Below are 13,254 nucleotides of genomic sequence, written 5' to 3' on the forward strand. Positions count from 1 at the left end.
GTTTCATTTTTCCCTCCCTTCCCACCACGAACCCCTGCACTGCTTTAAAAATCCTCCTATGAGAGAGATCATATATATTATGTTAAGCAAAATAAGTCAGTCAGAGAAAGACAATTATCATAGAACAGAATGTTTAAAAGTGTAGTCTTTGAAGTCAGACGGCTTGGTGTTGAACCTGGCTCTGCCAGTTATTAGCTGAGTGACCTTGGGCAAATTATGTCACCCTCTGTGCTTCAGTTTCCCCGTCTGGAAATCAGGGCTAACAATAATACCTGTCTCATTGGTTTGCTGTGAGGGTCAAATGAATTCATGGGAAATGCTTAGAAGAGTGCCTCACAGGTAGTAAGTGTGGATTAGGTATGAATAAGTCAGGGAAATTCTTCAGTATAGTAAAAAACAACACAGATACATGTTTTCTAAAGTGACTAAACTTGGAATGCCTGGGTAGCTCAGTGGGTTAAGCCTCTGCCTTTGGCTCGGCATGATCCCAGGGTCCTGGGATCGAGTCCCATATTGGGCTCCTTGCCCAGCAGGGTGCCTGCTTCTGCTCTGCCTGCTTTTCTCCCTGATTGTGCTCACTCTCTTGATCTCTCCCTCTCTCTCCGACAAATGAATAAATGCAATCTTAAAAATAAAGAGGGGCGCCTGGGTGGCTCAGTGGGTTAAGCCTCTGCCTTCGGCTCAGGTCATGATCTCGGGGCCCTGGGATTGAGTTCTGCATCGGGCTCTCTGCTTGGCAAGGGAGCCTGCTTCCTCCTCTCTCTCTCTCTGCCTACTTGTGATCTCTGTCTGCCAAATAAATAAATAAAATCTTTTAAAAAAATAAAGAAAGTGACTGAACTGGACCTATACGTACACATATGTATGGGTCTGTCAACTTTGTAGAGCCATCTTGGGCTCACAGAGTAACACATGGCTCGAAATCCGTATCAGTGCTAGAACGAGGGCTCGTCGTATTTTCCCATTGGTTATTTTCTCCGTGATGATCAGTTTAAGAATACAAGTGTGAGGCTGTAGTTTAAAATGACCTCATTCTGAAAAGTGTTGTTTAGACGATTTGTAATTCTGGAAAGTTATTGTTGGCCTCCTCCAAAGTATTATTAATTAACTAACTTTTTCGTGCCATGTCCACCCGGTTGCACAGATCCTTTGCTTCGGGATTACTGGGTATATGAAGGCTCTCTTACCATTCCGCCTTGCAGTGAAGGTGTTACCTGGATATTATTCCGATATCCTTTAACGATATCCCAGCTGCAGGTGAGTACAGCACTTTAAATCGTTCAGAAGAAGTTCTGAGTTAAAGGTTAAATATTGTTTCTGTAAAAGGGAAATGTCTGTTTTATGTCTTAGCTTCCTTTAGATCAGTCACATCTCTGCAGATGAAAGTTAGATGTCTTGAACCAGTGAAAGCAATCGAAAGGTCAGGGATGAATAAAACCCAGCTATCGTTTATGATCTGTATTTTAAAAGTTAGTTTTTATAGAGTAAATAGAAGTCACTGAAATAGTCAGACTTTTGATTAGTCTAGTTATTTCTTTGTGTGGGATTCCCCTGGAGTGGAGAGGAGAAAGGTCTTGGAAGTGAAAATGTTGGTTATTTCTGTGAGTCATGGGGCTTTGTGATACTTCTTTCTTGGCTTGCACAGGAAGAGTTCTGTAAGCAGAAGGTGAAGGAGGTAAAAAGAATGCTCTGGAAAGAGCTGGATTGTTCTCCAGCTCCACTTCTGGTCACGTACTTCTCACCTTGGACTTGGCCTTGGTGCTCTAAATGCTGATGCACAGTGGGTAGGGGCACTGAGTTGAACTGTCATGGGATGTTAGCTGGTGGAACATGAGGTAACATCATTACAATATGTTTAAATAATGATTTTGATATTATTACAAAAGAGGTGCTTTAAATGTCTCCTGTTCTCCAGGGATCTAAGGGATGTGTTCTAAAAGGCGTATTTTTTCCTTCATGATCAACCTCAGAAAGCTTAGACTGTACTCCAAACAAATGAAGTTTCCTTTAGAGACCTTTTTTTTTTTTTAAACAAATTTTTATTACATCTCCTATCACTTTCTAAGAACTTCAAGTTTATTAACTACTCAGTAAAGCCGTCCTTTGCTTGTGCTTAAATCTTCAAAATCCTTTCAACCTTTAACAGTTTCTTCTTTTTGTTTTTCTAAGGATTGATTTTAAAACTTCCCAAATTACTGGGAAGTTTGGTTTGGCCAAAAAGGCCAAATTAGCCTTTTACAGACTTCGATCACACCACCTTTAGGCTTTCATATTTTTAATATGACAGATCCCTTATTTATTCATTTATCCCTATGTTCTTCAAAGGAGTTATTCCTGAGTGCCAAGCAGACACACAAAGAATATGGAGATTAAAACAGTTTTTACCCTCAAGATGTTTACAAGAGTGGAGGAGGCAAAGAATCCTACAGATGGGTTATGTTGGCTGCGAGAAGTAAGGTGCTCCCGACACACATAGGAAAGAAATTCAGCCTGGCCTAGGAGGGACAGGGAATAATTCCCCAAAAATATTACGAGTAAGTCTGTTAAAGGAGAGGAAAGAAATTAGAAATTTAACTCTAATGTTAGGGATAAACCTTTGGACTAATAATTATGGGTTTGGATTTTAACCACAAAGATGGTAGCTGCTGTAACAAACCAACCTCAACATTTCAGTGACCTATCACAGAAGAGATTTATTTATTTATTTTAGAGAGCGAGCCAGCACAGGAGTGTGCACACATGAACTTGGGAGGGGAGGAGGGAGAGAGAGTCTTAGCAGACTCCCTGCTGAGCTGGGAAGTGCATTCAGAATTCATGTCCCAGAGGAAGAAGAAATGGATTTGACGATGGGTTGAGCTCCAGTTGAGGAGGAGGCAAGAGGGACGGCTGACTGCCAAACCTCAGTGCGGCTGGAGATGGCATCATGCGGGAGGCTAAGAAGGACTTAAGGACACTGGAGAGGGAGTGACGTCCTGGGATGCAGGACGGGAGAGAGAATGGCCAACACGTGGAGGAGGGACATTAATAGTGACAGATGCCTGGGAGAATTTAAGTAGGGTGGGTGCGGCAGATAACCATACTTTACAGAAGTGGGCCCAGATGCCACTGGGTGGTTTTGGGATCCAGCTCAGTTCCAGGTGATGATCAGTGATGGGTGCTTAACCACTGTCCCCTTTCAACTCCTGCCCTTTATGACGTCACAACTCTTTTGAGATCCTCTTTCTATATCAGACCTTAACAGGAAAATATCACGGTACTAGAGAAGGTTCCTACCTTTTTGGCCTATGTTTTGTGTTTTCAGTTGGAGGAGTTTGATTTCTTCCGACTGAAACACAGAACAAGATCTTCTGAGGCTGAAGTGGCCATACAGATTTAGGGATCTTTGGCATAAGACAAGGAGCCAAGGAACGAATGAGATACCCAAGAAAAGAGTCTGGGAAAAGAAGAGTGAAGAAGATGGGAGAAATAGTCTCTTGGGAGGTATTCCTGAGAAAACTTTTTTTTTTTAAAGATTTTATTTATTTATTTGATAGAGATCACAAGTAGGCAGAGAAGCAGGCAGAGAGAAGGGAGGAAGCAGGCTCCCCGCTGAGCAGAGAGCCCAATGCAGGGCTCGATCCCAGGACCCTGAGATCATGACCTGAGCCAAAGGCAGAGGCTTTAACCCACTGAGCCACCCAGGTGCCCCTCCTGAGAAAACATTTATAAGAGAACTCTTCAAGGCTGATAGGGTCCCATGGGACTTAGTACTCTCTGTGTGCTATCCAGTTGGTCCAAGTCACTTCTTTCGCTGACATCACATTTCCAAAGCAGGGAAGAGGGTTTGGGATGAGCCAGTGGACGGGTGAAGGCCATGCTGCTTGTTGGCCCCCCCAACCAGGGCAGAGTGAGACTGCATTTCAGCCGTCCTAAGCTGGGCTGGGAGAGTTGTGATTGTTCTGGGAATGATGTATATCAAAGATCAAACACCCCCCTGCATTTACGTTTCCTACGTTTTGCTTTTAGGACAATGATACACACTTCCTCATTGTTGCAGCAAGGAGTACAGGTTCTTAGATGACTAAGTTTCAAAACACTGAGGCTGGATACGCAGTATGTTTTGCTGGGGATTCATTCACTGGCCTTTATGTGTCCCTGACACTATTAACTCAAGGAGTTACTGATAAAATGTTTTTGCCATAGCCCTGTCTTCCTTTACCCTTTTCATAGGCAGATGTTAGCATGTAGAATTTCTTCTTTGAGAAAAGGTGAATAATTTATTCACTAATTCATGCATTCATTGATTAGTTTGGTAATTTGGCATTTTCTATATTCCAGGCACCATAGTAGGCACAGAAAATGGAGGAACAGTAAGACAGAGTTCTGACCTCGAGGGGTTCACCATCTAGGGGGAAAGGCAGATATGCTCACATTCAAAGAACAGTAATTTCTGGGGTACCTTGGTGGCTCAGTGGGTTAAGCCTCTGCCTTCAGCTCAGGTCATGATCCCAGGGTCCTGGGATTGAGCCCCACATTGGGCTCTCTGCTCAGCAGGGAGACTGCTTCCCCATCTCTCTCTCTCTGCTGCCTCTCTGCCTCCTTGTGATCTCTGTCAAATAAATAAATAAAATCTTAAAAAAAATAAAAAAGATTGTGACAGTGGGATGAAAGGAGAGGAATGGCTTTAGAAACAAAAAGGCAGTAGAATCAGTAGAATTGGTGACTGAAGACATAGGAAGTTTTCAGGGATGGCAAACCTGCGTATTACTCCCTGGATTTTGGCTTGAGTGACTGGTGAGTGTGTATTGTCGCTCTTCACCATGACAGGGAATAAAAATGAAGAGTAGGCTTTATGGAGAGTGTTAGGAGTTTATGGTTGTGACTGCTGAGAGTTTGAGGATGCCTTCGAGACGTCCCAAGAAAGGGGTATAATACATAGGTGATGGTTGAAGCCATACGTGGAGAAGAGGAAGGAGATCCTTTAGGGAGAGAAAAGAAATCATGCGGAGCGTGGGGAGTGGCAGCTAATAAGGGCATGCAATGGGAGAGTTGTCCCCACCACCTGACTCAAGGGGTGGGAAGAGTCAGGAGGTTGATGGGAAGCCACGGAAGGTGTGAGTTTTAAGAAGGGAGTGGAAAGATGAAAAGTATCAGATTCTGCACACACATTAAATGATGGGTAGAAAAGTATTAATTGGATTGAGCCACAAGGAGAGGTCTCAGGCATGGTGAGGAACTAGAAGAACCCGAGTCTACAGTCCCATTTGTTCAGCATTGCTTTGTTTAGGGGGTGTTTTTCTAAAAATAGATCAAACCTTTTAGTGAAAAATAAAATTTTATCACCACAATAAATTTCTGTTTATTGGAAGTTAGCTGGGATTAACCTTGTTGAGCCACAAAAGAGAACATTCTCAATTCCTCTTGGAATTCCATTAAGGATTCCCTTGCTAGCCTGTTAATTCTTGGGAATGTTACTGTTGAGCTTTACTCTGAATGTTAACTGATGTTCTGTAAATGTGAGCCATAATGTTTTACTCCCCTGTTGACTAGCATGCTATGCCAAAATTCAGAGACAAATCACTGTGTATGCCTTTGTGTCCGGCTAGCTTCAAAGGGAACCTTGCTTTCTATTGTCCCTTTGGGTAAGGCCAGTGAGAGACTCTACTAACCCTAACACCCCAAGTCATGTTCCTCGATTGTTGGGAAAAGCCGTATCCTCCTAATTGGGAGCCAAAGCCAAAGGGATGTGTATTGGAAGGAATAACATCAACTGCTCTTGAAAATAGATGACTTTCCAATTAGCAGCAGCTTTTTAAGAAAAAAGATATAGGTACTATTAGCACAAGGGTCCATTATAGCATCTGTTCAGAAGGCAGCGGTGTTAAAATGTACACACACACACACACACACACACACACATTAAAAATGCAACTTAGAGCGATTTTGGAAAAAAAATTACAATTTTAGGAGAATATAAATTAGTTTGCTCTTGACCCAAATGTTTCATTTTTGCTGCTCATATAACTTCAGAGAAAGCAGGGCAGAAATAGAAAAGGTCCAGAGAGGGCAGTAAAAATGAGAGGGGCCAAAGAGAGAGATGGGATTCTAAAATTTAGATCAAGAAAAATTGAGATGTCTTGTATTATTAACTTTAAAGAGGAACAGAGACAGAGGGAGGGATTATAAAATATTATTTGTATATAAAACACTGAAAGGAACTGGCAAATAATAGGTAGGGTCTTTGCATAGCTGAGTCTGTTGGGAAATATAAAACTTCATATTGAAGAAAAAATGTTTCCTTTCAGATCCCAGGGTTAATGTATGTAAATTTGGCTGTTGGGTATTATTACGGAAACGATTGGTATCTTGTAATGTACCATCTGCCATAGGATAAGAATGTCTGCACTAGCTACATTAAAGAAAAGACTCCAAATCATCGTAGTTTTTAAGAGTTTTAAAAAAATTAATTTATTTGACAGACAGAGATCACAAGTAGGCAGAGAGGCAGGCAGAGAGAGAAGAGAGAGAGGAGGAAGCAGGCTCCCCGCTGAGCAGAGAGCCCTACTCGGGGCTTGATTCCAGGACCCTGAGATCATGACCCGAGCCGAAGGCAGAGGCTTTAACCACTGAGCTACCCAGGTGCTCCCAAATCATCATAGTTTCTAATGAAATGCCTGGCAGTTCAATTAAGGAGGAGTCGTCCTCTGTTGACATGTAGTGTTGACTGTTAAGCCCGTCATGGAACACTCACATGCTTGGGGATACTCAGAATTCTAGAGTAAGCAACTGGAAGCCTCTGCTCAGTTGAATTTTTTCATCTTATTCTTGGTTAGCTTACCATATGTGAGGGGAAAAGACATGCAATTGGATGGTATGTAATTTTCTTTGATTTTGTTATGATCTAGAATGTTCAATTACTTTGCAATAAACAGTGGTCTAAGCATTAGGAAGCTGAAGAAAAAAATTTTTTCAGCTGAATGGTTATGTTTGGAGATGAGATTCCAAGAACAGAATAAAACATGCCAAATTTCATCAAATCTATCAACAAATTGTAAGACCCATCCTGATTTCCAGAGACATTAAAATGTGAACAGTAGTCAGAATTGATACTATAAGAGCATGTGTGCAAGTATGCACACATGCACAGAGAAATGATTAAGTTTTACTCTCCCTTTCTGACTTTCTCTGTTTCCCCCTTACTCATCTATTCCTACTTCTTAGTTTATCTGCTTTCTTCAGTTAGATATGCCTGTCTTTGTTTCTTTTTCTCTTTCAACTTCAGTAACACTAGTGAAGCAAAGGGACATGAATGTGTTTACTGTTTCTCACTGTGTGAATATATGTCTGTTAGAACTTAGAAAACCACTTTTAATTTTCTTTTCTTCTCGGTTTTGCCCCTTCTCCATCCTTCCCTGTTACATATTTCCTAGAGATCAAGAAGCAGGACTCTTCCTTGCCCCGAAAGCCCTAGTCAGAATATGGTATGTGCTTGGCCAGAGGGATCTGAGAGCCCACCTGGTCCTGGGAGACCAATGAGATCTGTTTACTGCCAGGACTCAGCAGCAGGGTCTTTCTTGTCTCTGTGCTCCCCACATGGGTTCCGAGGGGCTGTTAACCCTAAAGACCCCAATTGCTGTGGGACCACCGCATGGTCATGTTTGAAAAACAATTTCAAGCAACTGGGGACATTTGTTGTGAATTGTCTTCTGTTATTTACAATTCCCAAACTTGGGTGGGCTTGTTCGAACACAGATTGCTGGGCCCCACCCCGGAGTTGCCGATCCAGTAGGACCGGGGCAGGAACTTATCCCAGGAAGCACACTTTGAGGACACCTGTTTCTTGTCTACTGGCATTTACCTCCATGTGTAATTTAGAACCACATTCTAACATCAGAATGTGGAGTTTCTTAAGAGAAGTGTTGACTATCCTGTGGAAACACCATGTGAGGAGCCACATATATAAGACTAAAATTTCTAGGGGTCACAGTAAAACAATCTAAATATAAATAGTTGAAATGAATTTAAATAGTATATTTTAACTCATTGTACCCCAAATACCATTTTAACATGTAACGAATAGAAAAAAAACATGGATGGGATTTTTTTACATGATTACTTCACGATAAGTCTGACTTCCAGTGTGTGTCCTGCATTTCCAGCATGCCTCAGGGCAGACCAGCTGCATTTCAGATGCTCAGTGGCCACACTGTGATAATACAGCTCTAGGTTCTCTCTCTTGGGATGCTCCCTCTTCCCTTTCTTAAAATGGGTGTTTTTTAGGCACTCGTGGGGAATTTTGGATGTATTTCCTCAGTGTCTTCCGTGATAGAGAGCGCTTCCTCTGTGGTCATGAACTCTAGACTATAATTCTTGACTAGGTTTGCATATGTGTAGCTCATTAGCAACTGTCCTCAGATGAAGACGGGAAGACTGTGGCAGAGACCAGGACTGGGTATTGGAATAAGGGAAAGTTGGCATCAGTTTTACTGCGTTCTTCTCTGAGCTCTTCCTCAGAAAAATGAGAAAGATGAGACTAAGTAGAGTCTGTGACAGATGAGTTGATTTATGGATGAGAAGTCTTTAAAAAAAAAAGCAATGATTTTAGAAAAAAGTAGATAGTGGATTGAAGAAAATGAAATAAACAAAAACAATAAGACTGAGTACGTGAAAGGTGGAGAGTCCTATCAATGACATAATCTCAGTTTATATATGTATTTATGGACTATTTAAGTAGAGCTGGCTTTTGACTCTTAACTTGATTGCTGCCATAAGGAATTATATTACCCTAATTCATGCAGTGACATTGCTTGACCAGAAAAGAAAACCAGATGAGAATGTTGACTTTTATGTGTTCTTTTCTCTTTAAACATGGTAACAGAGTTACAAGTAAAAAGACGTCTGTTAGAGGATATTCACAGGATCTTGGGAATTTTTAAAAATAATTAATGCCAAACCACAAGCCCTGTAAATTAGCACTTTGAATGTACTCTTAAAGAAAGAGGTTTTAAAGCTGAACTTTGAGTGAATAATCTGGTTCATGAGTCAGTGAAGGTTGGAGTCAATGCTTTAGACCAAGTAGAGTGCACGGCCGATTCAGAGAATAGCTATTCAACTCTGTTACCTTCAGAAGACAAGCATTTCTCCCTGAAGCTTGGGTCTCTGTCCTCTCTCCCTCTCTTTTAAATTGGTTAAAAACTGATAGCCATGTTTAAGTAGAGTAGCATTAAAAATTGACGAAGTCATCCCTACTGATATGTGTGATAGTGATAGTCTCTGTACTGCCCTGACATTTGAATTTCATCACAGACTTTTATCCTGAAATATTATTCCGCTCCTTTCTCACTCTGTCTCCCTTTTCAGTGGGAGATAACGCAGTACGCGCTTGAAACCATTTGAAGTGACTAAAGGTTTTGAGGGGTGGTTACTTCAGAAAAAATTGGCATTTCAGAAAGACATGTTTTCCCCTCGATCTCTGTTGATGTTTGAAGTCTTCAAAGTATTGCTATGATCAGAGAAAAACATTTCTTGTGAAATAGTTCTCTCCAAGAATGCAGTGATTTGAGACTGGCTGGCTGTGGATTCCGATCGTCTGTTCTAGAAGAAGCTGTTTTCACAGCATTTGCTTCAGGCTGAGGTCTGGGGCTTTAAAGATTTATCATTGGTTCAGAATATGTAAATATAAAATTAACCTAGCTTTAAAATAAGCTTCAAAGTCAATCAGAAATGGAGTCTTTCTTAAAATATGCTTAGGCAGTGCACTTTCTAGTCCTCGTTCCTCACCAGTGACCCCGTGCCTGGTGTGTGGATTCTAGTTGCCGCCATTGTGTGTGATTACACGTGAAGGGGCTGTGAGAAGGCAGGACTTTCTGTTTTCGCAGTCTATTGGTTTATTATTTCCAGTCTATTTTTGCACAGAAAATTGTAGCTAAATATTTATCTTAAGATGCTAAAGGTTTGACTTCAAAAGAAGTGCCAGTATCTACTGAACAGTTGTGTGTGCTGTGGGAGTATGCTGAGTGATTCTCATGAATTATACCCCTCTTACACTGTCCTTGCAAATGCTGTTATTGTCGTCCCTTACATCCACGTGAAAACGGAAGCTTAAGGAGGTGATGTAGTCTGGCCGTTTTGGTTCTTGGGTGTCAGAGCCAGGGGGTGAACTGGGCTGTTTTAAAATTTTAAAATTTTTTATTTTATTTTTTAAAAAAGATTTTTATTTATTTATCAGAGAGAGAGCACAAGCAGGGAGAGTGGGCAAGGGAGAAGCAGGCTCTCAGCTGAGCAGGGAGCCCGGTGTGGGACTCAGTCCCAGGACCCCGAGATCATCACCTGAGCTGAAGGCAGACGCTTATGACTGAGCCACCCAGGGACTCCTGAACTGGGCTTTTGATGCTGAGCCCAACAGCCTTCACCTCCATAATCTCCTGTTGAAAAAGCCTGTCTACGTTCCTTTCAACTCCACGCTTAGAGAAAACCTAGTAAAAATACATGCCACAAATAATGACAGGGAATTCTCAATGCAGCCTTGGCTCTGGAAGTTTTCCAAGTGCAGCAAACAATAGGTGATGCCCGTATTCCCAACCTAAGATTCCAAGAAGGTCTGGGGAAAAGCCACAGTGTAGATTAAACCGCTAATTGCTTATGTCACTGGCACTTCTGTAGAAGGACAGTGTGTAGGTATGATAAAAAAGAAAACAAACAGGGCAGTACCAGGTGGGTCAGTCTTACCCCATGTGGGGAAATCAACAGGTAGGGAAACCATTTGGAGACACAAGAAAGTAAGATCTTAGAGGTTAGACTTCTAACTTGCGTTCCAATGTAACAAGTGACTTCCTTCTCCCTCAGCTCTGTTTCCCAACATATATATAAATAGTTGGAATATTAGAATACTGGGAGAGTCCATTCTTTTGGGGCCCGGGAACCTTCTCTTAGGAAATGCATGTGTAAAATTTTGCATATCATTGAGGGTTTTCATGAGCCCCTAGAGTCTCTGGGGGTTTCTAGACCTTCATTTGAACCCCTGAATTGATGGACCAACTTCATTTCATTTTAGTTCGCGAGTGGCAGAATTCTGTGGCTGTGTTGTGGGAAGAACTTCTGTAGATAGAGCCCTGTGATAGACACCTGGTGAATTTGGGGGGACTGATGCTACTGAAAGCACATTTGTTCCATATCCTGCGATACATGGAGGGCAGAGGTGATACCGGGTTGATGGGAATTTCTGAAGAGTCGGCACTGGAGCTGGGGGAGGAGCGGGCGGACGTGGACTTGTCAGACCCGGCTAACGGGGACACACTCTCAGTCTTTTGTGAAGTTTCCTCTTTTGTGAAAGGAATGAAAACTGTGTCATGTGACTCTGTGGCATTTACGTGGAATGGCAGATGATGATACCTGTAGATAAATCGACTGATGGGAAGGAGTGTGGCGAGTCTTCATCACATTTGCTTGTTGGTCAGCAACTGCTTAGAGGGTCCTGGCAGGATATGGGTTCTTAGGAGATGCAGACCTGTCAGATCGGAGAAACTGACCCTTGGGACTCTGGGAATCTCTTAACGTGTAATGAGAATCCATGGCATCTGAGGAGGCCACCTGAGAAAGGAAATGAATGTGAAAATTGATATGGCTAAGAGAGGAAGCTGGGCTTACATTTTTTGGAAAGTTGGAGGTTGTCACTGGACCAGGGCTCTCCAAAAAGCTAGAAGGGCAGCAGAGAGGGTTGTGTGATAAAAGCCATGTCCATCTGATAAACCTGACATCGATTTGGTGTTAGCATGCAGTAATACTAGATTTCATTAATTAAAGCTGTGCTTGGAACACTTACTCCTTTGTTTGCCTCTCCTTTACTGTGTTACAGACAGGCATGAGAGCTTTTTGAGAGAGGGGTATTGCATTTTGACCTGAACAAATCTAGCAGGTTTCTGTGACTACTGGGGGTGTCTGGAGACCTTACTATCTCTCTTTCTGTTGCCTCCGTTTCTCGTGCAGCAATGATGGCTAATGTCTTAGGTTTGGAAGAATTAAGTCCGTCTTACTCTTCTTGAAGAATAATTTTTGTTTTCTTTGTACAAACTGTTATAATTTATGTGTAATTTAAGTCACTGAGGAAACTCCAGTCTCGTCCGCGTCTAGGAAATAATCCATATGTTTTATTCCGTTTTTATTTTCAGATCGAAGAATTTCGAAGGCTGAGGACACACGTGAAGGGGGCAGAGCTTGTGGAAGGCTGTGATGGGATTTTGGGAGACAATTTTAGACCCACTCAGCCACTTAGTGACAGAGTCATTAGAGCTGCATTTCAGTAGCCAAAGAGAAGAGGAACAAGATGGTCTTCACCAGGGTATGTGCAGATTAAGTAAGCAAAATGGGGCTTCCAGTTCCGTAAACCAGAGTTACCCTCACGGTGATCCTGATAATGTAGCAGTACGCATGCACTTCGTTTTGCTGAAAGTGATAACGCATTCTCAATCCCTGTTAACCACAAGTCAGGTGGCTTTAAAAATTTCATGCAGTGTTGAAAAAGAACCTCCAGTCCTTGCATTTTCCCACCAGAGCAGCCTTTAATTCCCACTTTGGTTTAATCCTGGCCTTCATCAGGTAAGGAGCCCCAAGGCAGAGAAGCAGTCCGTCTTTATTCAAGGTAAAGAGGTAAATTCCTTTTTAGGGCTCCCTATGCTTCACCCTTGAAATGGTAGCAGTTACCTCCTGATGACTGAGGAACATACAGGGAGCCACTGGGGGCGTATGTGAGCCTCAGAGCTGACCCTTGTCTAATGCAAATTGGATCCTCTGTCGGGGTAGGAGAGGGCAGATCTGGTGTGCATGAAAACCCTCGTCTTATGGAAGTGCTTTTATTTGATAGATCAGGAAGCACTTCTTAGGTATATGAATATGGTACACTTCTTTGTGGACTGAAATATAATCTATGCATTTTTATATATTGGATTCAATATATGTATGCCTTATCCCCAAAGAACTAACAAAATAAAACATCACAAACATGGGAAAGATCAAATATATGTAGACGACTATATACTGGATTATTTCTTTACCTTGTGAATTTCCCAAGAGTGTGTACATAGGTCAGGGCATGTGGCTGGCCAACCACTGTTTCCCACAAGAGGAGAGCATCTGCTGGAAGTTACGTAGGTGAACAGGGCAGAGCTTGGACTTGGTTTAATGAACCCTGATGAGTGTAAGCTCACATGCTGTGGGAGCGGAGCAGTATAGACGGAGTCACAGATGAATAGATGAAATCTCTGGTTTCAAGAAGGTCAA

The 13,254-nt window shown here is 42.1% G+C and overlaps 1 protein-coding gene across 1 annotated transcript in view; it reads left to right on the forward strand.

Annotated features, from left to right (window-relative positions):
- The window catches only part of CA8 (carbonic anhydrase 8), a gene marked incomplete at its 5' end in the record, with an annotated part of 84,276 nt that overhangs the window by 52,426 nt on the left and 18,596 nt on the right, over window positions 1-13,254 (forward strand). The window contains 2 exons of the mRNA XM_080802726.1: window positions 1,145-1,257; window positions 12,147-12,316. Of these exons, the coding sequence (XP_080658852.1) occupies window positions 1,145-1,257; window positions 12,147-12,281 (248 nt within the window). The 3' untranslated portion in view covers window positions 12,282-12,316. The remainder of the gene's footprint in view (window positions 1-1,144; window positions 1,258-12,146; window positions 12,317-13,254) is intronic.

This window comes from Martes martes (genome assembly GCF_963455335.1).
Source record: "Martes martes genome assembly, chromosome: 4".
Classification (NCBI taxonomy): Eukaryota; Metazoa; Chordata; class Mammalia; order Carnivora; family Mustelidae; genus Martes; species Martes martes.